The sequence below is a fragment of the Aphidius gifuensis genome, linkage group LG2 (assembly GCF_014905175.1).
Source record: "Aphidius gifuensis isolate YNYX2018 linkage group LG2, ASM1490517v1, whole genome shotgun sequence".
NCBI classification, from domain to species: Eukaryota; Metazoa; Arthropoda; class Insecta; order Hymenoptera; family Braconidae; genus Aphidius; species Aphidius gifuensis.
Genome location: NC_057789.1, coordinates 24,151,951 through 24,176,657, shown reverse-complemented (window position 1 = coordinate 24,176,657; position 24,707 = coordinate 24,151,951). Strand labels below are relative to the sequence as shown.

Sequence of the window (24,707 nt, the reverse complement as noted above, 5' to 3'; positions counted from 1 at the left end):
TGGAATAATAACGGAGTGGGATAATAAACCCCTCCCTGCCACTCCACAGTCCTTGGTTGTTTGTTTTTTTTTTTTTATTTGTGTTGTGCGTCGTCGTAATAATGACAAGAAGCAACATCGTGTTTTTTTTTTTTCGTCCTATTGTTATTAATTGCAATCGTTTTAAAATAATTAATTCATTTAATATTAATAAATCTGAATGAATAAAATTGTGTTGTAATTTTATATTTGATTTTAGTGAAAATTGTCATATTGTTTAATTAAATATGATCAAAGATTGAGTAAATTTTCATTCATGTTTCTTAATAAATTTTTTTTTTTTTTTACTCAATTATCACTTGTTTAAATAATATCAACATAATGACAACAAAAAATATAGGTATAACTTAATTTTGTACAATTGAAAATAAAATGTTTAAGCCATAATGATAATAATATTTTTATAAATTAATATTGTTATTTATTTATAAAATAAAAGAATAAAAAATTATATAAAAAATTTGTTTTTCCAGTTATGTATTTCAATGATTTGCCTAGTGATAATATGATAATTGCCAAACGACAATTTCCACAAAAAACAACATTGAAAGATCAATTTGAAGTAGTATGGGAATTGACAGCTCCATATATTGACATAAATCGTGATAAAATTAATAATAAAACAGTTGGTCAATCAATGTTCTGGAGAAAAATTGGTAACAAAGAATATACTAGTGCAAAAAATAAAGATTATTTACGTAAATCAATTGAAGCATACACCAAAAGTATTGCTTTTGCACCAGTTGGATCCAGTGAATTGTCATTGGCTTATGCAAATCGTTCAGCTGTATTATTCAAAGCAAGACTCTATGAAGATTGTCTTCTTGACATTGAACGTTCATTAAAGGCAGGCTATCCAGATAAATTTAAAACAAAATTATTTTTACGTCAATCATTGTGTTTCAAAGCATTGATACCAAGCTCACATATTGAATCAAATATTTCAATGGCCAGTGCAATGCAATGGCTTCCTGATTTAAAAAAATATAATCCAAAATACAACATTATCAAAGAGTATCCAAAGATGATCAATGAACTTAAAGAACCACGTGAAATTATAAGATATTCACCAGAAATAAAAAATGACAATGCAATAATAGTTGGTGGATCCGATGCAATTGAATTGAAACAAACTGAAGAAAATAATCAACACATTGTTGCAACAAGAGACATCAAATCTGGTGAATTCATTTACATATCTGAGCCATTTGCAGCAATTCTTGCTAATGAATTACGTTTTACTAATTGTTGGCATTGTTGTCGTCAAACTTTGGCTGGTGTACCATGTGATAATTGTCCAAACATCATATATTGCTCAGAGAGATGTAAAAAAAAAGCATGGAATAGTTATCATAACACTGAATGTTTAGTGTTAGGATCACTTTTGAAAGTTGGCGATATAGATACAAAAAAATTAATGGCAGTAAAAATGATTTTAAAAACATTAAACTCAGTAGGTGATTTGAAAGAATTAAAAAAAATAATTGACAATATTGACTCTGATAAAAATAAAGACTTTATCATTACCAAAAGTATTCTTGATGTTAATAGTATTGATAATTTTCATCGACTTGATTATCTCTTACAGACATTCAATGATTTCAAATTCGAATTAATATTACTTGCAGTAGGGATTGTTAAGATTTTTTGTCAAAAAACAAACATATTAGGTCAAAAAATGACAATGGAAAATTTGATTAAAAATGAAAAAATATTGATTTTGGGAGAATTAATATCACGATATTTGATGATGGGTTATCGCAATCATCAAGGGGTATGTATTTATTAAATTAATTTATTGTTTGTAATGATTATTTCATGTTAAATAAATTTTATTAGCTTATAGACATAACACTCGGTAGTGATCGTGCTGCATCAAATGTTATGATGCCAATTTTTAAGATAATAAATAAAAGCTGTGATTCAAATATCGATTGGATTTACTTGGGTTCAAACGTTGGATTTTATGCTAGCAAACCAATCAAGCAAGGAGAACCGGTACGTATTAACGTCTTGATATATTTTTAAAGATATTTAATAATTATGTTAACTAATTTCAGATACTTATGAGTACGTTTGGACAATATTATGTAGTGCCAAAAGCTGAACGACATTCAGCATTTAAAATTACTACTGATGATCCTGTACCATGTAAATGTACAGCATGTATTGAAAATTGGCCAATTCTAGATTATCTTCCATCTTACCAGGTATTTATTTTTATTAATTGTTAAAAATTCAAGTAATATTTAAAACTATTTATTTATTTTTTTGGTGTCAATAGAGTATGGCGTTACCAGCAAGTATAAAGAAAGAATTGAATTATATGACACTTAAGATGAAAGAGTGGGAAGAACGCATTGGTAACGGAGATACTAGAGAACTATTGACAATAAAAGATACTTTGAATAGCATGAATGATAAGAATCATCAATACATCACTGTTCCTTGTCAGGAAGTATCAATGTTGAATATATTAATCAAAGCGTTGTATTATCGACTACGTACAGTTTATGATATTGTTGAGTAATCATCCCTCAACGGAAAATACAGCTTTATATATTATCTCTTAATAATATGTTTGATTCTGTTTACAATCAACAAGATAAAAAAAAAATTCAAATTATCATCACCTATACTTTTTATGGTTTAAGTTTAGAACATTTAAATCATCATCAAAAAGTCAATAACTTTCATATTTTTACATTTAAATTTTCTAAAATTCAATTATTTATCGAGAGTTTTTTATTTAAATGTTCTAAAATTTATCGCTTGTATAAATTTAACAGCCCCATGGATTTTTGGTATTATTATATTTAGTTGATTATGTATTTATAAAATTTTTCTTTGGCGTTGAATTATTCATTTGTAATTGTTTTTCTATTTGATTTAATTCAATTCAAAATAAAATAATAAATCAACAATAAATAAAAAAAAATATTCATTGTTGAATTCATTCAAAAATAATTTGTTCAATGAAATATTATATTATAAACAAAATGTAATATTATTTGAAAACTTAAATAAAAAATAATCATTATATAATTTTGCCTTATATTGTTGTCAAAAATAATAATGCTTGAATAATTTTATTGGTTATTCACAATTGTATGTAATCAAACATTGGTATTTATATTTATTGCAACAACTTTATCAACTCGAAATTGCTGATTTTATTTATTTTCAGTGCAATTAACATACCGTTTAGTAAAAAAAATAAAATGTTAAAATCATTCTACACTTTTTTAATAATTAAATTCCACATTTTTCTGATGTCAATAATTTGAAAAATGTTAAATTTAGTTATTACTGTATACAAATTATTGTCATTATCGATATACATGATTTGCAATATTTTTTTTGATATAATAATATATATATATCATGATTAATGAATAATAATATATACTTGTTAACAATTATTATTAGTAATTAATTTATTACTATTTCTATTATACAAAATGACGTGAAATTTTAATTTTTTTCAAGTGAATTGTAATGTACCATCAAAATCAAGTAAGTTTTCATTCGAATTATTTCTTTAAGGATCTTTTATTTTTTAAAAATTAATTATCAATTGTTAAAATATGTAATAACTATTGACATTAAAATTTCAAATAACCGTAATTTTTATTTATAAATTAAAAATTACATCAACGCTATAACTGAGGTAAAATATAATTCAATATTTTTAACATAACAATTGAAAATGTAAAATTTGTTATTCTAGGGTGCATTCATGGATTTTAAATTTTTAGTTTATTTATTAGGAGAAATATAACTCGCAGAATTAGAGTGGGGGTATGGGAGAATGACGGAGAGGAATAAAAAACCCCTTACTGCCCCGCCGTAGTTGTTGGTCGTTTGTTTTTTAGTTTTTTTTTTATTTGCGTTGTGGGTCGTCATAAAATTACAAGAAGCAACAGCGTCTTTTTTTTTTCGGTCATTTTATTGTCATCACTGATGACTCATCAGTGATACCTGATAACTTGTCACGCATTTTTTATTTCAGTTTAATTCATTTTAAAACAGTTGAACAACATTAATAATAATAAAACAGATTATTGCAATCATTTAAAACAATTAATTCATTAAAAATTCATAAAACTGAATAAATAAAATTGTGTTGCAATTTTATATTTGATTTTATTGAAAATTGTCATACTGTTTAATTGAATATCATCAAAGATCAAGTAAGTTTTCATTTAAATTTTTTTTCTTTTAATCAATTATCATTTGTTTAAATAATATTGACATAATAACAATCAAAAATATAACTTTATTTTGTACAATACACTAAGAAAGTTTGAGCTGTGATAATAATTTTATTTTAATAAATTATCATTATTATTTATTAATAAAATAAAATTACATATATAAAATATTTTTTTTTGCAGTAATGTATTTCAATGGTTTGCCTAGGGATACAATGATAATTGCCAAACGAAAATTTTCACAAAAAACAACATTGAAAGATCAATTTGAAGTAGTATGGGAATTGACAGCTCCATATGTTGACATAAATCGTGATAAAATTAATAATAAAACAGTTGGTCAGTCAATGATCTGGAGGGAAATTGGTAATAAAGAATATACTACTGCACAAAATAAAGATTATTTACGTAAATCAATTGAAGCATACACCAAAAGTATTGCTTTTGCACCAGTTGGATCCAGTGAATTGTCATTGGCTTATGCAAATCGTTCAGCTGTATTATTCAGAGCAAGACTCTATGAAGATTGTCTTCTTGACATTGAACGTGCATTAAAGGCAGGCTATCCAGATAAATTAAAAACAAAATTATTTTTACGTCAATCATTGTGTTTCAAAGCATTGAAACCAAGTTCAGATATTGAACCAGGTATGTCAATGGCCAGTGCAATGCAATGGCTTCCTGACTTGAAAAAATATAATCCAACATACGACATCAACAAAGAGTATCCAAAGATGATCAAGGAACTTAAAGAACCACGTGAAATTGTTAGATATTCACCAGAAATAAAAAATGATAATGCAATAATAGTTGGTGGATCTGATGCAATTGAATTGAAACAAACTGAAGAAAATGATCAACACATTGTTGCAACAAGAGACATCAAATCTGGTGAATTTATATATATTTCTGAGCCATTTGCTGTAACAATTAATAGTAACATGCTTTTTACCAATTGTTGGCATTGTGCTCGCCAAACTTGGGCTGGTATACCATGTGATAATTGTCCAAACATTGTATATTGTTCTGATTTATGTAAAAAAAAAGCATGGAATAGTTATCATAACATTGAATGTTTAATATTAGGATCACTTTTAAAATGTGACGATATAGAAACAGAAACATTAATGGCAGTAAAAATGATTTTAAAAACACTAAACTCAGCAGGTGATTTAAAAAAATTAAAAAAAATCATCGACAATATTGACTCGGATAAAAATAAAGAATTTGTCATTACCAAATGTATTCTCGATTTGAATAGTATTGATAATATTAATCGACTTGGTTATCTTTTAAAGCCATCGAATGATTGTTCATTCCAATTAACATTACATGCTGTATGGATTGTTTATGTTTTTTCTCAAAAAACAAATATATTTGGTCAAAAAATGACAATGAAAAATTTGATTAAAAATAAAAAAACATTGATTTTGGGAGAATTAATATCGCGATACTTGATGATGGCCTATCGCAATGGTCAATTGGTATGTATTTATTAAATTAATTCATGATTCATAATGATTATTATATGTTAAATAATTTTTATCAGTTTGTAGATATATCACTTGGTAGTGACCTTGCTGCATCAAGTGTCATGATGCCAATTTGTAAGATATTTAAGAAAAGCTGTGATTCAAATATCGATTGGATTTACCTGGGTTCTAACATTGGATTTTATGCCAGTAAACCAATAAAGCAAGGAGAACCGGTACGTATTAAAGACTCGAAATGTTTTTAAAGATATTTTATAATTATGTGAACTAATTTCAGATATCCATGAGTACTTTTGGACAATATCATTCAGTATCAAAAGCTAAACGGTATATGGCATTTGAATCCTCTACTGATGATCCTGTACCATGTAAATGTATAGCATGTATTGAAAATTGGCCAACCCTAGATTATCTTCCATCTTACGAGGTATTTATTTTTATTAATTGTTAAAAATTCAAGTAATATTTAAAACTATTTATTTATTTTTTTGGTGTCAATAGAGCATGGTGTTGCCAGCAAGTATAAAGAAAGAATTAATTTCTATGACACGAAAGGCAGGAGGGTTGCGAGATCGCATCTATTATCACGCAGATACCAGAGAATTATTGACAATGAAGGATACCTTGAATAGCATGAATGATAAATATCATCAATACATCACTGTTCCTTGTCAGGAAGTATCAATATTAAATATTGTAATGAAAACGTTGTATTGTCGACTACATACAGTTTATGATATTGTTCAATAATTATTTCTCAACGAAAAAATACAGATACATTTTCAATATCATCAACAAGATAAATGAAAAATCAACATTAGTTAAATGTTTTTGCTGGTATATCTTTTATCGTTTGTATTTAAATCATTCCAGTCATCAAAAAATTAAAAACTTTAATATGTTGTATATTCAATTTATTATCTTGGAGATTATTTTATTTACATGTTCTAAAATTTATCGCTTGTATAAATTCAACTGCTCATTGAATTCTTGGTATTTTTATATTTATAAAATTTTTGTTTGGTGTTGGATTATTCATTTGTAATTGTTTTTCTATTTGATTTAATTTAATTAAAAAATAAAATAATAAGTGTCAACATGTAATAAAATTAAAAAACAATTTAATAAATAATTGAAAGTGTATATTATTTTAAATTAGTTATATTTATATTTAAATGATTAATCAAATATATATTTTTTTAATTATTAGAAAATTAGACAAGTTTTTTTTTACAGGATGGCAAATAATGATGGTCTAATTAGTCGAAATTCTTTTTTTTATTGTTGAATTTCTAGTTGAACAAAATGTAATATTATTTGAAAACTTGAATAAAAAATAATTATATATAATTTTGTTTTCTATTGTTGTTAAGAATGATAATGCTTAAATAATTTTATTGTTGATTTTTTTTATTATTGTTTATTGGTGCAATTAAAATAGTGTTACAAATTATCATCATCAAAATACTTACATGGTTTTCCATTTTTTTTTTTTTTATTATACTAAGGGATGTTAAAATTTCCTGTTTTTTTTTTTTTTTCAAGTAAATTGTAATGTGCCATCAAAATGAGGTAAATTTTCATTCGAATTGTTTATTCTATACTTGATGTTTTTTTTTTCTAAATTAATTATCAGTTGTTGAAATATATATTATATTACATATTGACATCAAAATCTCAAATAACCGTAATTTTTATTTATGAATAGAAAATTAATGCTTACTATAGGAGAGAGAAAGATGAACTCATTTGCACTGATTTGGAGAGAATGACGGAGAGAAACAATAAACCCCTCCTTGCCGCTCCGCAGTTCTTGATCGTTTATTTCTTTTTTTTTTTTATTTGTGTTGTACGTCGTCATAATTTACAAGAAACAACATCGTGTTTTTTTTTTTCGGTCATTTTATTGTTATTAATTGCAATCGTTTTAAAACAATTAATTCATTAAATATTTATAATTTATTTTATAAATTTATTTATTTATTAATATTTATAAATTATAAATCTGAATGAATAAAATTGTGTTGTAATTTAATATTTGCTTTTAGTGAGAATTGTCATATTGTTTAACCAAATATTGTCAAAGATTAAGTATCTAAGTAAGTTTTCATTCATGTTTCTTAATAATTTTTTTTTTTTACTAAATTATCAATTGTTTAAATAATATAACAATAAAAAATATATAACTTTATTTTGTACAATTAAAAATAAAATGTTTGCGATATAACGATAATAATAATATTTTAATTATATTAATATATTAATAATTATATTAATATTGTTATTTATTTGTACAATAAAAGAATGAAAAATTATATAAAAGTTTTTTTTTTCCAGTTATGTATTTCAATGGTTTGCCTAATGATAATATGATAATTGCCAAACAACAATTTTCACAAAAAACAACATTGAAGGATCAATTCAAAGTGGTATGGGAATTGACAGCTCCATATATTGACATAAATCGTGATAAAATTAATAATAAAACAGTTGGTCAGTCAATGATCTGGAGAGAAATTGGTAATAAAGAATATACTACAGCAAAAAATAAAAATTATTTACGTAAATCAATTGAAGCCTACACCAAAAGTATTGCTTTTGCACCAGTTGGATCCAAAGAATTGTCATTGGCTTATGCAAATCGTTCAGCTGTATTATTCAGAGCAAGACTCTATGATGATTGTCTTGTTGACATTGAACGTTCATTAAAAATAGGCTATCCAGATAAATTAAAAACAAAATTATTTTTACGTCAATCATTGTGTTTCAAAGCATTGAAACCAAGTTCAGATATTGAACCAGGTATGTCAATGGCCAGTGCAATGCAATGGCTTCCTGACTTAAAAAAATATAATCCAACATACGACATCAACAAAGAGTATCAAAAAATGATCAATGAACTTAAAGAACCACGTGAAATTATTAGATATGTACCAGAAATAAAAAATGACAACGCAATAATAATTGGTGCATCTGATGCAATTGAATTAAAACAAACAAATGAAGATAATCAACATGTTGTTGCAACAAGAGACATCAAATCTGGTGAATTTATTTACATTTCTGAGCCATTTGTAGCGACTCTTGCTAATGAATTACGTTTTACTAATTGTTGGCATTGTTGTCGTCAAACTTTGGCTGGTGTACCATGTGATAATTGTCCAAACATCATATATTGCTCGGAGACATGTAAAAAAAAAGCATGGAATAGTTATCATAACATTGAATGTTTAGTATTAGGATCACTTTCAAAATCTGACGATATAGATACAAAAAAATTGATGGCAGTGAAAACGATTTCAAAAACATTAAACTTAGTAGGCGATTTAAAAGAATTAAAAAAAATAATTGACAATTTTGACTCGGATAAAAATAAAGAATTTATCATTACCAATGGTATTCTTAATGTTAATAGTATTGATAATTTTCATCGACTTGATTATCTCTTGAAGACATTCAATGATTTTAAATTCGAATTAATATTACTCGCTGTAGGGATTGTTAAGATTTTTAGTCAAAAAACAAATATATTTGGTCAAAATATGACAATGAAAAATAAAGAAACATTGATTTTGGGAGAATTAATATCACGATATTTGATGATGGGTTATCGCAATCATCAAGGGGTATGTATTTATTAAATTAATTTATTGATTACAATGATTATTTCATGTTAAATAAATTGTATTAGTTTGTAGACATAACACTTTGTAGTGATCTTGCTGCATCAAATGTCATGATGCCAATTTGTAAGATATTTAAAAAAAGCTGTGATTCAAATATCGATTGGATTTACTTGGGTTCAAACGTTGGATTTTATGTCAGCAAACCAATCAAGCAAGGAGAACCGGTACGTATTAACGTCTTGAAATGTTTTTAAAGATATTTAATAATTATGTTAACTAATTTCAGATAATTATGAGTACTTTTGGACAATATCATTCAGTATCAAAAGCTAAACGGTATATGGCATTTGAATCCTTTACTGATGATCCTGTACCATGTAAATGTATAGCATGTATTGAAAATTGGCCAACCCTAGATTATCTTCCATCTTACGAGGTATTTATTTTTATTGATTGTTAAAAATGCAAGTAATATTGAAAACGATTTATTCATTTTTTTGTGTCAATAGAGTATGGTGTTGCCTGCAAGTATAAAGAAAGAATTAAATGACATGACGCTCAAGGTAGAAGAGTGGCGAAAACGCATCCCTCACAGAGATACTCGAGAATTATTGACAATGAAGGATACTTTGAATAGCATGAATGATAAATATCATCAATATATCACTGTTCCTTGTCAGGAAGTATCAAAATTGAATATACTAATCAAAGAGTTGTATTATCGACTACGTACAGTTTATGATATTGTTGAGTAATTATCCCTCAACGGAAAATACAGCTTTATATATTATCTCTTAATAATATGTTTGGTTCTGTTTACAATCAACAAGATAAAAAAAAAATTCAAATTATCATCATTTATACTTTTTATGGTTTAAGTTTAGAACATTTAAATCATCATCAAAAAGTCAATAACTTTCATATTATTACATTTAAATTTTCTAAAATTTATCGCTTGTATAAATTTAACAGCTCATTGGATTTTTGGGATTAATTATTATATTTAGTTGATTATTTATAAGTTATATAAAATTTTTCTTTGGCGTTGAATTATTCATTTGTCATTGTTTTTCAATTAAATTTAATTTAATTTAAAAATGAAATAATAAGTCCACAATAAATAAAATAATATTCATGGTTGAATTCATTTAAAAATAATTTGTTTATCAAAATATTATATTATAAACAAAATGTAATATTAATTAAAAATCCGAATAAAAAATAATCATTTTATAATTTTGTCTTATATTGTTGTTAAAAATAATAACGCTTTAATAATTTTATTGTTAATTACATTGATATTTATATTTATTGCAACAACTTTATCAATTTAAATTTGCTAATTTTATTTATTTTCAGTGCAATTAACATACTGTTTAGTAAAAAAAAAAAAATGTTAAAATTATCCTACACTTTTTTAATAATCAAATTTCACATTTTTCCGATGTCAATTATTTGAAAAATGTTAAATTTAGTTTTTACTGTATACAAATTATTGTCATGTTTTGCAATATTTTTTTTGACAAAATAATATATATATAATGATTAATGCGAATAATAATATATACTTGTTAACAATATAATTATTACTATTTTTATTATACAAAAATGACGTGAATTTTTCATTTTTTTCAAGTGAATTTTTTACCATCTAAATCAAGTAAGTTTTTATTCCAATTATTTATTCTATATTGTTTTTTTTTTTTTTTAATTAATTACACATTGTAATGTCAAAACAAAATACTAATGTAATCAAAATTTAGAATAACCGTAATTTATATTTATAAATTAAATTAAAAATAAATGCTATAACTGAATCAAAATATAATTCAATATTTTTAACATAACAATTGAAAGTGTAAAATTTGATATTGTAAGGTGCATCCATAGATTTTAAATTTTTAGTTTGCTGGAGAAAGATTACGTGAGAGAATTAGAGTGGGGATATATAAGGGGATATCAGGGGATATAACGACTGACGGAGAGGAACAGAGAGGAAATTGGACTATAAAATTTCCTCTCTCTGTGCCACCAAGAAGCTGGAATAGAAGGAGTGGTACATACATAGACCTCCATGTTAGTCTTTATATATAAAACAATAAACATAATAAAAAACATTTATTTTCAATTAAAGACATTTAAGTACATTAAAATAAAAAATTATTAAACTAAAACTTGGTTATATATAGTGGATACCAAATTTTAATTTTATCAAATATGAATCAACTCAAACGATTGCCGAAATCAGGGTCGAAAAAAAACTTGGTAAAAAAATATTACGTTTCAAGTCAAATATTCAGCAATAAAAAAAAAAATGCGATAGTTAATTCACCGCATAATTATATATTGAATGTTTTTATATTTTTATTTATTCTATTTATAGATATACTTCCACGGCCATGATAATGATGATTCATACGCCAAAAGTAAAATGACGATTGAGCATGTTAACGATGATTGCCTGGCTGAAATATTCATGTATGTGCCAGCATGGGAAAGACCAAAAATTGCATTGGGTATGGAAATTATTTTATTTAAAAAATTATTATTTAATAATGAGTCACTAATGACGATTGATTTTTTTTTTTTTAGTATGCAAAAAATGGAAAAAAGCCCTTGATTATTCTTGGTTTAATGTCAAAAAACTTGAACTAACTCATTGGGAATATGACGAGGATCCACATTTTTTAAAGACAAATTATTCATCTCTGGATGGACAATTAAATTTTTTAAAATCACTTTTTTATAAATGTGGTTGTTATTTAAAAGAATTAGACTTGTCAGTCTATCCTCATTGTAACATAGTGCCAGTTATTAATGAATATTGTCAAAATCTCATAAAACTTCGAATAAGAATCCTTATAATTGATAATGCAATATTAGATAATGCATTTTCACATCTTTCTAAACTAAAAGTATTGAAAATTATATTTCATTATTCATTTCGAAATGGAAAGGCATTAGATATATTACCTTTAATTAATTCATTGTTAAACGTTGCTGATACATTGACTGATCTCAATATTACAAATTGGATTGCAGCCCTTAGTGATTCAACTTATTTTCCTGATGAAATAACAAGTGTATGTAACTTAAACTTATTTATATATATTATCAATTACAAAAAAATATCATTTATTTTATTATTCACATTTTTTTTTTTTTGTTTTTGTAGGTGATTTCTCAACTAACTGCATTGAGAAAATTTTCCACTGCTGGTATACTATACCCAGAAAGTTTACTTAATTATTTCTCCAATTCTGAAATATTAGAATGCAATAATGATTCTGATTTTCATCTTAAGATGTGCAGAGATTTTTTGGAGCCCTTTTACACTATCACGATATTAGATATTCGTAATTTCATAATTTCCGATAATTATATGTATTGTATTGCTAATACTATGAGACACCTGAACGCACTAAAGGTGTCATGTTTATTGTTAACCGATGCTGGTATCTTTACATGCACAAAGATGAATAATTTAACAGATCTACTATTACAAGGCTTTAATAATACAATCACTGACTCGTCAATTAAATTGCTCAAAAATTTAACACATTTGAAGTTACCATTCAGCAATAAAATTACTGATGAATCAGCCATTAAAGTTCTTGAAAATTCACCAGAAATGTGGCGTTATAGCGTTGGAAACACAGGTTTAACTCATAAATTTATTGAAAAAGCAGCAGAAATATCAAGAAATCGCAAAAGTACAATAAAAATATGGGTTACACTTGATAAACGTGATATGGTTAACACACAAGATGAGAGTGAATATTTAATTGTTGCTTATATTAAAAAAGAAAAACAACAAAATAAAAATTAGCTAATATTTATTGATTAATTGGAAACTTTATCAAACAAGTGACTTAAAAAAATAATAATAATAATAAAAAATATCATTGAGATAGTGTTGAAATTATCGTCATGTTATTATTTTTAAAATTAGTTTAATTATTATCATGTAAATTACAAAATGAAAAATATAAAAATTAAAAACTTTCATGATATAATAACAACTACGAATTATAAAACTCGTTAATTTTTATATTACTTAAATTTTTTTTAGTGAAAAAGAATTTTTCTAGTAATTAAAATATTCAGCTGGATAAAATATACTTGCATTCTAATAATTTAATTTTGATTTTTGAAAAGATAAAAAAACATAATTATTAATTTTTTTTTTGTCGGTAATATTTTTTTTTGACAAAAATACCCGATATTTTTTATAAAAACTATCGGATATTGATATATCGGGTCAAAAAAATATCGGCGATAATATATCGATATAATATCGGCCAACTATCGACATCCCTACTCCCTTGCCACTCCGCAGTTCTTGATCGTTCGTTTTTTGTTTTTTTCATTTTTTATTTGCGTTGTGGGTCGTCATAAAATTACAAGAAGCATCAGCGTCTTTTTTTTTTTTCGGTCATTTTATTGTTATCACGCATTTTTGATTTTAGTCTAATTCATTAAAAACAGTTGAACAATATTAATAATAATAAAACAGATTATTGCAATCATTTTAAAACAATAGAATCATTAAATATACTTTATATTTATAAAGCTGAATAAACAAAATTTTGTTGCAATTTTATATTTGATTTTATTAAAAATTGTCATATATATTGTTTAATTGAATATCATCAAAAATTAAGTAAGTTTTTTAAGTTTATTATTTAAATTTTTTTTAATCAATTATCAATTGTTTGAATAATATTGACATAATAAAAATAAGAAATATATATTTACTTTGTACAATAAAACAAAAAAGCCATAATAATAATTATAGTATTTTTATATAAATTATTATCATTATTTATTTATAAAATAAAATAATATAGAACTATAGAAAAATGTTTTTTTGCAGATATGAATCCTAATAATTTATCTCGTGATACTATGATGATTGCCAGAAAACAATTTTCACAAAAAAAAACATTAAAAGATCAATTTGAGGTGGTATGGGAATCGACAGCTCCATATATTGACATAAATCGTGATAAAATTAATAATAAAACAGTTGGTCAGTCAATGATCTGGAGGGAAATTGGTAACAAAGAATATACTACTGCAAAAAATAAAGATTATTTACGCAAATCAATTGAAGCATACACCAAGAGTATTGCATTTGCACCAGTTGGATCCACTGAATTGTCATTGGCTTATGCAAATCGTTCAGCTGTATTATTCAAAGCAAGACTCTATCAAGATTGTCTTGTTGATATTGAACGTGCATTGAAGGCAGGCTATCCAGATAAATTGAAAACAAAATTATTTTTACGTCAATCATTGTGTTTCAAAGCATTGAAACTAAGCTCACATATTGAGACAGGTATTTCAATGGCCAGTGCAATGCAATGGCTTCCTGACTTGAAAAAATATAATCCAACATACGACATCAACAAAGAGTATCCAAAGATGATCAAGGAACTTAAAGAACCACGTGAAATTGTTAGATATTCACCAGAAATAAAAAATGATAATGCAATAATAGTTGGTGGATCTGATGCAATTGAATTGAAACAAACTGAAGAAAATGATCAACACATTGTTGCAACAAGAGACATCAAATCTGGTGAATTTATTTACATTTCTGAGCCATTTGCAGCTACTGTTAGTGATGAATTACGTTTTACTAATTGTTGGCATTGTTGTCGTCAAACTTGGACTGGTGTACCATGTGATAATTGTCCAAACATCATATATTGTTCGGACGAGTGTAAAAAAAAAGCATGGGATAGTTATCATAATATTGAATGTTTAATACTGGAAGAAATTTTAAAATGTAACCATCTAGATTCAGCAAAATTAATGGCAGTAAAAATGATTCTAAAGGCACTAAATTTAGCAGGTGATTTGAAAGAATTAAAAAAAATGATTGACAATATTGACTCGGATAAAAATAAAGATTTTATCATTACCAAAGGTATTCTTGATGTTAATAGTATTGATAATTTTCATCGTCTTGATTATCCCATAAATACATCAAATGATTTCAAATTCGAATTAACATTACTTGCTGTACGGATTGTTAAAATTTTTAGTCAAAATACGAATATACTTGATCAACAAATGACAAATAAAAATTTGATTAAGAATAAAGAAACATTAATTTTGGGAGAATTAATGTTGCGATATTTGATGATGGCTTATCGCAATGGTCATTTGGTATGTATTTATTAAATTAATTTATAATTTATCATGATTATTTTATGTTAAATAAATTTTTCAGTTTGTTGATGATCATAACATAACACTTGGTGATCATGCTAGGTCACATGTCGTGTTACCAATTTGTAAGATATTAAAAACAAGCTGTGATTCAAATATCGATTGGGTTTACTTGGGTTCAAACGTTGGATTTTATGCCGGTAAACCAATTAAGCAAGGAGAACCAGTACGTATTAACGACTTGAAATATTTTTTAATATATAACTAATTATTAATCAATAACTATGTTAACTGATTTCAGATACTTCATAGTATGTTTGGACAGTATAGTGCATTGTCAAAAGATAAACGACATTTAGCATCAGGAATGTTTACTGATGATCCTGTACCATGCAAATGTACAGCATGCATTGAAAATTGGCCAACCCTAGATTATCTTCCATCTCATCAGGTATTTATTTTTATTAATTGTTGAAAATTCAAGTAATATTTAATACTATTTATTTATTTTTTTTGTGTCAATAGCGTATGATGTTGCCAGCAAGTATAAAGAGAGAATTAAATTATATGACACTTAAGATGAAAGAGTGGGAAGAACGCATTGGTAACGGAGATACTAGAGAATTAATGACAATGAAGGATACTTTGAATAGTATGAATGATAAATATCATCAATACATCACTGTTCCTTGTCGGGAAGTATCAATATTGTATTTACTAATTAGAGCCGTATATAGTCGTCTACATCCAGTTTATAATGTTTTTGAGTAATTGTTTCTCAACAAAAAAATACAGATACATTTTCCATATAATCAACAAGATAAATGAAAAATCAACATTAGTTAAATGCTTTTGTTGGTATATTTTTTATCGTTTAAATTTAAATCATTCAAATCATCAAGAAATTAATAACTTTAATATGTTCTAAATTTTTTAAAATATCTTGGAGATTATTTTATTTACATGTTCTAAAATTTATCGCTTGTATAAATTTAACAGCTTATTGAATTCTTGGTATTTTTACATTTATAAAATTTTTGTTTGGTCTTGGATTATTCATTTGTACTTGTTTTTCTATTTGATTTAATTTAATCAAAAAATACAATAATAAGTGTCAACATGTAATAAAATTAAAAAACAATTTAATAAATAATTGAAAGTGTATATTATTTTAAATTAGTTATATTTATATTTAAATGATTAATCAAATATATATTTTTTTAATTATTAGAAAATTAGACAAGTTTTTTTTTTACAGGATGGCAAATAATGATGGTCTAATTAGTCGAAATTCTTTTTTTCATTGTTGAATTTCTAGTTGAACAAAATGTAATATTATTTGAAAACTTGAATAAAAAATAATCATTATATAATTTTGTTTTCTATTGTTGTCAAGAATGATAATGCTTTAATAATTTTATTGTTGATTTTTTTTATTATTGTTTATTGGTGCAATTAAAATAGTGTTACAAATTATCATCATCAATATACTTACATGGTTTTCCATTTTTTTTTTTTTTATTAAACTAAGGGATGTTAAAATTTCCTGTTTTTTTTTTTTCAAGTGAATTGTAATGTGCCATCAAAATCAAGTAAATTTTCGTTCGAATTGTTTATTCTATACTTAATGTTTTTTTTTCTAAATTAATTATCAGTTGTTGAAATATATATTATATTACATATTGACATCAAAATCTCAAATAACCGTAATTTTTATTTATAAATAAAAAATTAATGCTGGAACTGAATTAAATATAATTCAATATTTTTAACAATTAAAAATGTAAAATTTGTTATTCCTGGGTGCATACATAGATTTTAAATTTTTAGTTTGTTTACTATAGGAGAGAGAAAGATACACTCATTTGCACTGATTTGGAGAGAATGACGGAGAGGAACAATAAACCCCTCCTTGCCGCTCGACATTTTTCGATCGTTTATTTCTTTTTTTTCTTTTTTTTTTATTTGTGTTGTGCGTCGTCATAATTTACAAGAAGCAACATTGTGTTTTTTTATCTGGTTATTTGATTGTTATTAATTGCAATCGTTCTAAAACAATTAATTCATTAAATATTTACAAATCCGAATGAATAAAATTGTGTTGTAATTTTGTATTTGATTTTAGTAAAAATTGTCATATTGTTTAACCAAATATTGTCAAAGATTAAGTATCTAAGTAAGTTTTCATTCATGTTTCTTAATTGAATTTTTTTTTTTTTTACTTAATTATCAATTGTTTAAATAATATCGATATAATAATAATAAAAATACATAACTTTATTGTGTACAAATGATCAAGCCATAACAATAATAATGATATTTTTATAAATTAATATTGTTATTTATTTATAAAAAAAAAGAATGAAAAATTATATAAAAAATTTGTTTTTCCAGTTATGTATTTCAATGATTTGCCTAGTGATAATATGATAATTGCCAAACGACAATTTTCACAAAAAACAACATTTAAAGATCAATTTGAGGTGGTATGGAAATTGACAGCTCCATATATTGACATAAATCGTGATAAAATTAATAATAAAACAGTTGGTCAATCAATGTTCTGGAGAAAAATTGGTAACAAAGAATATACTAGTGCAAAAAATAAAAAATATTTACGTAAATCAATTGAAGCATACACAAAGAGTATTGCATTTGCACCAGTTGGATCCAGTGAATTGTCATTGGCTTATGCAAATCGTTCAGCTGTATTATTCAAAGCAAGACTCTATGAAGATTGTCTTCTTGACATTGAACGTGCATTAAAGGCAGGCTATCCAGATAAATTAAAAACAAAATTATTTTTACGTCAATCATTGTGTTTCAAAGCATTGAAACCAAGCTCACATATTGAGACAGGTATTTCAATGGCCAGTGCAATGCAATGGCTTCCTGATTTAAAAAAATATAATCCAAAATACAACATCATCAAAGAGTATCCAAAGATGATCAATGAACTTAAAGAACCACGTGAAATTATTAGATATTCACCAGAAATAAAAAATGACAATGCAATAATAATTGGTGCATCTGATGCAATTGAATTGAAAAAAACTGAAGGGAATAATCAACACATTGTTGCAACAAGAGATATCAAATGTGGTGAATTTATTTACATTTCTGAGCCATTTGCAGCAATTCTTGCTATTGAATTACGTTTTACAAATTGTTGGCATTGTTGTCGTCAAACTTTGGCTGGTGTACCATGTGATAATTGTCCAAACATCATATATTGCTCAGAGAGATGTAAAAAAAAAGCATGGAATAGTTATCATAATATTGAATGTTTAGTATTAGGATCACTTTCAAAATCTAACGGTATAGAGTCAGGAAAATTAATGGCAGTAAAAGTGATTCTAAAGGCAATAAACTCGGCAGGTGATTTCAAAGAATTAAAAAAAATAATTGACAATAATGACTCGGATACAAATAAAGAATTTATCATTACCAATGGTATTCTTGATGTTAATAGTATTGATAATTTCCATCGTATTGATTATCTTTTAAATACATCAAATGATCATAAATTCGAATTAATATTATTTGCTGTATGGATTGTTAAGATTTTTTGTCAAAAAACAAATATATTTGGTCAAAAAATGACAATGGAAAATTCAATTAAAAATAAAGAAACATTGATTTTGGGAGAATTAATATTACGATATTTGATGATGGGTTATCGCAATCATCAAGGAGTATGTATTCATTAAATTAATTTATTGTTTGTAATGATTATTTTATGTTAAATAAATTTCATTAGTTTATAGACATAACACTCGGTAGTGATCTTACTGCATCATATGTTATGATGCCAATTTATAAGATAATAAAAAAGAGCTGTGATCCAAATATCGATTGGAATTACTTTGGTTTAAACGTTGGATTTTATGCGAGTAAACCAATAAAGCAAGGAGAACTGGTACGTATTAACGTCTTGTAATGTTTTTAAAGATATTTAATAATTATGTGAACTAATTTTAGATATCTATGAGTACTTCTGGACCATATCATACATCGTCTAAAGCTCAACGACATTCAGCATTAGAACTTACTACTGGTGATCCTGTACCATGTAAATGTATAGCATGTATTGAAAATTGGCCAACCCTAGATTATCTTCCATCTTACCAGGTATTTATTTTTATTAATTGTTAAAAATTCAAGTAATATTTAATACTATTTATTTATTTTTTTGGTGTCAATAGAGTATGATGTTGCCAGCAAGTATAAAGGAAGAATTGAATTCTATGACTCTAAAGGCAGGAGCTTTGAAAGATCGCATTCGTTACGGAGATACCAGAGAACTAATGACATTGAAGGATACTTTGAATAGCATGAAAGATAAGTATCATCAATACATTACTGTGCCTTGTCGGGAAGTATCAATATTAAATACATCTATCAAAGCGTTGTATCATCGACTACGTACAGTTTATGATATTATTGATTAGTAATTATTCTTCAACAAAAAAATACAGATATAGGTATTTTTAATATAATCAACAAGATAAATGAAAAATGAACATTAGTTAAATGTTTTTGTTGGTATACTTTTTATGGTTCTTAAATTTATCTTTTTCTTCTTGGTATTTTTATATTTAGTTGATAATTTATTTATAAAATTGTAGTTATTTTTCTATTTGATTTAATTCAATTTAAACATGAAATAATAAGAGTCAACATGTAATAAAATCAAAAAACAATTTAATAAATAATTAAAAGTATTTATTATTTTAAATTAATTCTATTTATGTCAAAATAATTATTCAAATATTTCTTTAACATCAACAATAATTAATCAACGTTGTCAATGAACAATAGATTGACTGAAGATAATAATTATTATTATCAACAAATATGTTGAAATTTATATTAAATCAATAAAATTAAATATATTTGTTTTTAAAATCCGATTTATAATTATTTAATTAATTAATTAATTTGTTTACACTCTAAAATTATCAATATCAACCCAATTTTTATTGTCTTTGATATTCAGTTTTTTATTTATTTATTTGTAAAATTATTATAATTAATGACAGCAGCTTAAATTTTATTGCTATTTGAGAGAGAAATTTCTAACGGTTTTTGACTACAGAGAAAGAGAGAGAAAATGAGCAAGAAAGAAAGAGTGTTTTTGTTTATTTATTGGCGCTCTCATCGCTGACAATCGCTTGCAATCGCTGAAAAAAAAAAAGAAAGAAATTCTAGGAACAAGATCATAAAACATCCTGCGAGTTTCGACAAGTTCTGATGACTTGCTTGTAGAACTGTCTTTTCTTTTTTGAACGTCGTCATGTTTACAAGTCTCTTTGGCTTGTCAAATTAATTTTATAATCCATTTTGATTATTTTAACCATCAAAATACAATTGATTCAAGTAACAAAAGTTAAAATATTTATCAATAAAAATTTGTCAAATAAAATAAAGAATAATTCGTTGAAATATCATATTTTATTTTAGTGAAAACATATTCATTTTGTTCGAGTTAATATCATCAAAGATCAAGTAAGTTATTCATTTATATTATTCATTTTACTTTTGTTTTTATTTATACTTTATACTCTTTTTTTATCATCAATTGTTGTGAATAATTGTTGACACAATAACGAGAAGAGTTATCAAGAATAACTTTATTCCCTGTACACTTACAAATTATGTTTAAACAATAATTTTATTTTTATTTATGATTATTATTGTCATTGTTAATAATTAATTAATTAATTTATGAATTTTTTTTTTTATTTAGCAATGGAAGAAGGAAGCTGTGCTTGTTGTTATGGTGCAGATGATTGTGAATCACATGGATCCTATGATCTAGAAGGTATAAATAAAAAGTTTCTTAAAAAAAAAACATTTGAAGATAGATTTGAGGTGGTCTGGAAATTTATGGCTGAAACAGGTCCAATGGGACATTGTAATAATATTAAAGTAGACAAAACAGTTGGTGATTCAACACATTGGCGTACAATTGGTAACATAGAATACACAACAGCAATAAATAAAAATTATTTAAGCAAATCAATTGAAGCATACACAAAGAGTATTGCATTTGCACCAGTTGGATCCAGTGAATTGTCATTGGGATATGGAAATCGTTCAGCTGTTTTATTCAAAGTAAGACTCTATGAAGATTGTCTTGTTGATATTGAACGTGCATTAACATCAGGCTATCCAGACAATTTAAAAACAAAGCTATTTGTTCGTCAAGCATTGTGCTTTAAAGCCTTGCAACCAGACTTTGATATTGAGTCAAGTAGTTCAATAGCCAATGCAATGAAATGGTTACCTAAATTACAAAAAAAGAATCCAAATTACAACGTCAAAGAACAATATTCAAAGATGATAAATGATCTTGGAAAACCTTGTGATACTAATACAATTAAATTCACTCCAATAATTGAAAATAATAATCCAATAATTGCTGGTGCATCAGATGCAATTGAATTGAAAAACACAAAAAAGAATAAACAACATCTTGTAGCAACCAGAGATATTAAACCAGGTGAATTTATTTATATTAACAAACCATTTGAAGTGATTGCATGTGAAGATGAACGTTATAATACATGTTGGCATTGTTGTCGTCAAACTTGGACTGGTGTACCATGTAATGAGTGTCCAAATGTTATATTTTGTTCACCAGAATGTAGAGATATTGCTTGGAAAGAATATCATGATTTTGAATGTCCAATTTTGAGTCTTTCTTTGAAAGTGGAAATGGATGTTGAGGACGATTGGCGTTTTCAATTGACCATTCAAATTTTATCAAAAGCAATCAAAGCTGCTGGTGGTATTACTGAGTTGAAAAAAAAAATTGATGATGTTGAATCAAGTGCTGATAAATCAATGGTTTTTAAAGATGGTATTTTTGATGTTAATACTATTGATAATTTTCATCGTCTTAAGTATTTCCAGCCAACATCTGAACGATGTTCATTTGGTCGAGTCATTCGTATTACATCAATTGTCTCAATGTTTGGTCTTGACACAACTATTTTTGGTAAAAAAATGAGTCTTTTTGCTGTCAGTTGCCATGAACATTCAGTAATTTTGGGAGGTTTGATCTTCAGATATCTTATGATTGTTGATCGCAATGTTGTATTTGTAAGTAAAATATATTTCATTATTTAAATCATCATAAAACTATAATTATTACGTGAATTAATGATTTTATTTTTTCTTTAATTAGTACACAAAACAGGCGCCAAATGATGTCAAATTAACACATGCTGTTATAATACCAATTCTACAAATGTTTGTGAAAAATTGTGATCCTCATGTCAACTGGTACAACTGTGATCCAAATGCTACTGTTTTAGTTGAAAGACCAATTAAAAAAGGAGAAAAAGTACTTGATTTTTTTATTTAACAAGATGTATTTTAATTTCGTTTTATTAATTTATAAAAATATTAATTATTTTTTATCTATTTTAGATACTTTTTTCACCAGTTGGACGTTACCAAGATTTGTCATTTTTTGAACGTCAAAGAAAATATTTTTCATTCGCTGAAGAGCCATGCAAATGTAACATATGTGTACAAAAATTACCAATAGCTGAACATCTTCCATCTTACAAGGTAAATTATTTTATTTGAAATTAAATCCTTTGAATTATTAATCATCATCTTGTATTTATTTTAATCTCCGCAGACTTTGAAGCTATCAAAACAAGTTGAAAATGAATTGAAACGTATCGTCAAGAAATCGTCTGGTTACTTGAAGCTCGTTTCTGAGGGAGACACAGAAAAATTACTTAACATAAAAGACACTTTGGTTGAAATGACTGATAAATTTTATCAACATGTTACTGTTCCTTGTGATGAGGCTTCATTATTTCCACTGATGTTGGGAATGTTGTATCATCAACTTGGCATTCCACGTCGTATTATTCAGTAATTATATTTTATAAAAAACAAATTACTTTAATTTATTATTCTTTTTTTATTTACTACTAAAGTATTCACCACTTGTGCTTTTCATTTTTCATAAAAGTATAATTTTTTTTCCCCCCATTTTGCATGATTCATTTAATATTCAATATCCTCATAATGTTTATCAAAATATATTTGAAATATTTAATGATAAAAAATGTTTTTTTTACCTACTTAAAATTTAATTAAGATTAAAATATTATATTTTAAAAATTTTGTTTGTTTATCTAAATAAGCTTGAGTGTTTTTCAATAAAATATTGCTTTATAAAAAAATTATTTCTCTTCTTATTTTGTTGTTGAAAAATTATCCATTAGTTTTTAATTATTAATAAATAGATTTAAGCATTTTATCAGTTGAAAATTTGTTTTATTATGGTGTCAATTAGTTTGTTTGTTTTCTACGTAAAATAAATATTACTATCCTTGTTTTTCGTTTCTCAATTTGGCTTATCTATATGAAAAATTTCGAAATAACTAGATGTTTTATATGCATGTAATTTCAAGATAAATGTTACTATTTTTTAGTGTATACTCAAATAAATTATTGCTTAATTACTTAGATTAAAATTACATCAAGTTTCAATGTCAACAAACGTTGATAAATCTTGATAATTTATTTCATCAACAATCAAGTATTCAAAGTGTTAAAAAAAAAATATATATAGTGTTGTTTTTATAATGTTTCAAGTAACAAATTTTATCAAAGTAAATATTTGTTGTTGCTTTATAACGAGACAGAATGCTCCTGCGCATATTTCGATAATTCCCACCACATTTACCTGTCGTTGATGTGGACAACCTGGTGTTTAAGTGTTAAATAAATTATTAAAATATAAAATCACTTCAAGTCCGGCTAGTCCAGCCAAAAATAAACATACACATACGTGACGTGGCTTTGCCACCTCATTAATCAGGCTAATCAGTAATAAAAATATATCTTGTTTCATATTAAAATATTCTATCTCGTAAAATAAATGTTAAATAAATAGTTATAATTTATAACTAATAATAAATTTACTGTGTCTTGATTTTAAATAATAAATTAAATTAAAATATTAAAATAAAAAATAATAAGCGGGAAAAAGTCCACGTGTTACATACTCTTCTTCTTTTTTTTTTTTTGTAACACTGTCATATTATAATTTTCAAAAATCATTAGTAAATTACTATGATTCATTACACTTAGTTGAAGCTATTAATTTTTTTTGTTAAAAGAAA

General features: G+C 25.4%; 6 protein-coding genes and 1 long non-coding RNA gene across 8 annotated transcripts; all 7 read left to right on the top strand.

Moving 5' to 3' along the window:
- Nucleotides 1-544: 544 nt before the first annotated feature.
- On the top strand, nt 545-2,569 carry LOC122850613. Its single transcript, XM_044149746.1, has 5 exons — nt 545-1,462; nt 1,628-1,813; nt 1,879-2,037; nt 2,100-2,249; nt 2,324-2,569. Exons 1-5 carry the CDS (start codon nt 545-547, stop codon nt 2,567-2,569), a joined length of 1,659 nt encoding a protein of 552 aa, XP_044005681.1.
- A 1,563-nt stretch (nt 2,570-4,132) lies between these two features.
- LOC122849566 (SET and MYND domain-containing protein 4-like) lies at nt 4,133-6,573 on the top strand. The gene is made up of 5 exons (XM_044148322.1): nt 4,133-4,232; nt 4,437-5,737; nt 5,803-5,961; nt 6,024-6,173; nt 6,248-6,573. The coding sequence occupies exons 2-5, from the start codon at nt 4,439-4,441 to the stop codon at nt 6,494-6,496; spliced, it is 1,857 nt and encodes a 618-aa protein (XP_044004257.1). The 5' UTR covers nt 4,133-4,232; nt 4,437-4,438; the 3' UTR covers nt 6,497-6,573.
- A 2,610-nt stretch (nt 6,574-9,183) lies between these two features.
- On the top strand, nt 9,184-10,161 carry LOC122849603. Its single transcript, XM_044148371.1, has 4 exons — nt 9,184-9,372; nt 9,438-9,596; nt 9,659-9,808; nt 9,882-10,161. The coding sequence occupies exons 1-4, from the start codon at nt 9,289-9,291 to the stop codon at nt 10,125-10,127; spliced, it is 639 nt and encodes a 212-aa protein (XP_044004306.1). The 5' UTR covers nt 9,184-9,288; the 3' UTR covers nt 10,128-10,161.
- Nucleotides 10,162-14,254: 4,093 nt separating this feature from the next.
- On the top strand, nt 14,255-16,925 carry LOC122849571 (SET and MYND domain-containing protein 4-like). The gene is made up of 4 exons (XM_044148328.1): nt 14,255-15,549; nt 15,614-15,778; nt 15,854-16,003; nt 16,078-16,925. Exons 1-4 carry the CDS (start codon nt 14,281-14,283, stop codon nt 16,321-16,323), a joined length of 1,830 nt encoding a protein of 609 aa, XP_044004263.1. The 5' UTR covers nt 14,255-14,280; the 3' UTR covers nt 16,324-16,925.
- Nucleotides 16,926-17,653: 728 nt separating this feature from the next.
- Nucleotides 17,654-19,191, top strand: LOC122850612 (SET and MYND domain-containing protein 4-like). Its single transcript, XM_044149745.1, has 3 exons — nt 17,654-17,728; nt 17,947-19,109; nt 19,183-19,191. The coding sequence occupies exons 2-3, from the start codon at nt 17,949-17,951 to the stop codon at nt 19,189-19,191; spliced, it is 1,170 nt and encodes a 389-aa protein (XP_044005680.1). The 5' UTR covers nt 17,654-17,728; nt 17,947-17,948.
- A 174-nt stretch (nt 19,192-19,365) lies between these two features.
- Nucleotides 19,366-19,809, top strand: LOC122849676. The gene is made up of 3 exons (XR_006373592.1): nt 19,366-19,471; nt 19,534-19,683; nt 19,758-19,809. It is a non-coding gene; the product is annotated as an uncharacterized LOC122849676 (long non-coding RNA).
- Nucleotides 19,810-20,816: 1,007 nt separating this feature from the next.
- LOC122849560 (SET and MYND domain-containing protein 4-like) lies at nt 20,817-23,521 on the top strand. 2 transcript variants are annotated; one of them, XM_044148309.1, is made up of 6 exons: nt 20,817-20,931; nt 21,016-21,060; nt 21,302-22,659; nt 22,745-22,903; nt 22,990-23,133; nt 23,207-23,521. In XM_044148309.1, exons 3-6 carry the CDS (start codon nt 21,304-21,306, stop codon nt 23,450-23,452), a joined length of 1,905 nt encoding a protein of 634 aa, XP_044004244.1. In that variant the 5' UTR covers nt 20,817-20,931; nt 21,016-21,060; nt 21,302-21,303; the 3' UTR covers nt 23,453-23,521. The 2 variants fall into 2 exon arrangements, with proteins under 2 accessions (XP_044004244.1, XP_044004243.1); XM_044148308.1 differs by having other exon boundaries at nt 20,857-21,060.
- Nucleotides 23,522-24,707: the final 1,186 nt, after the last annotated feature.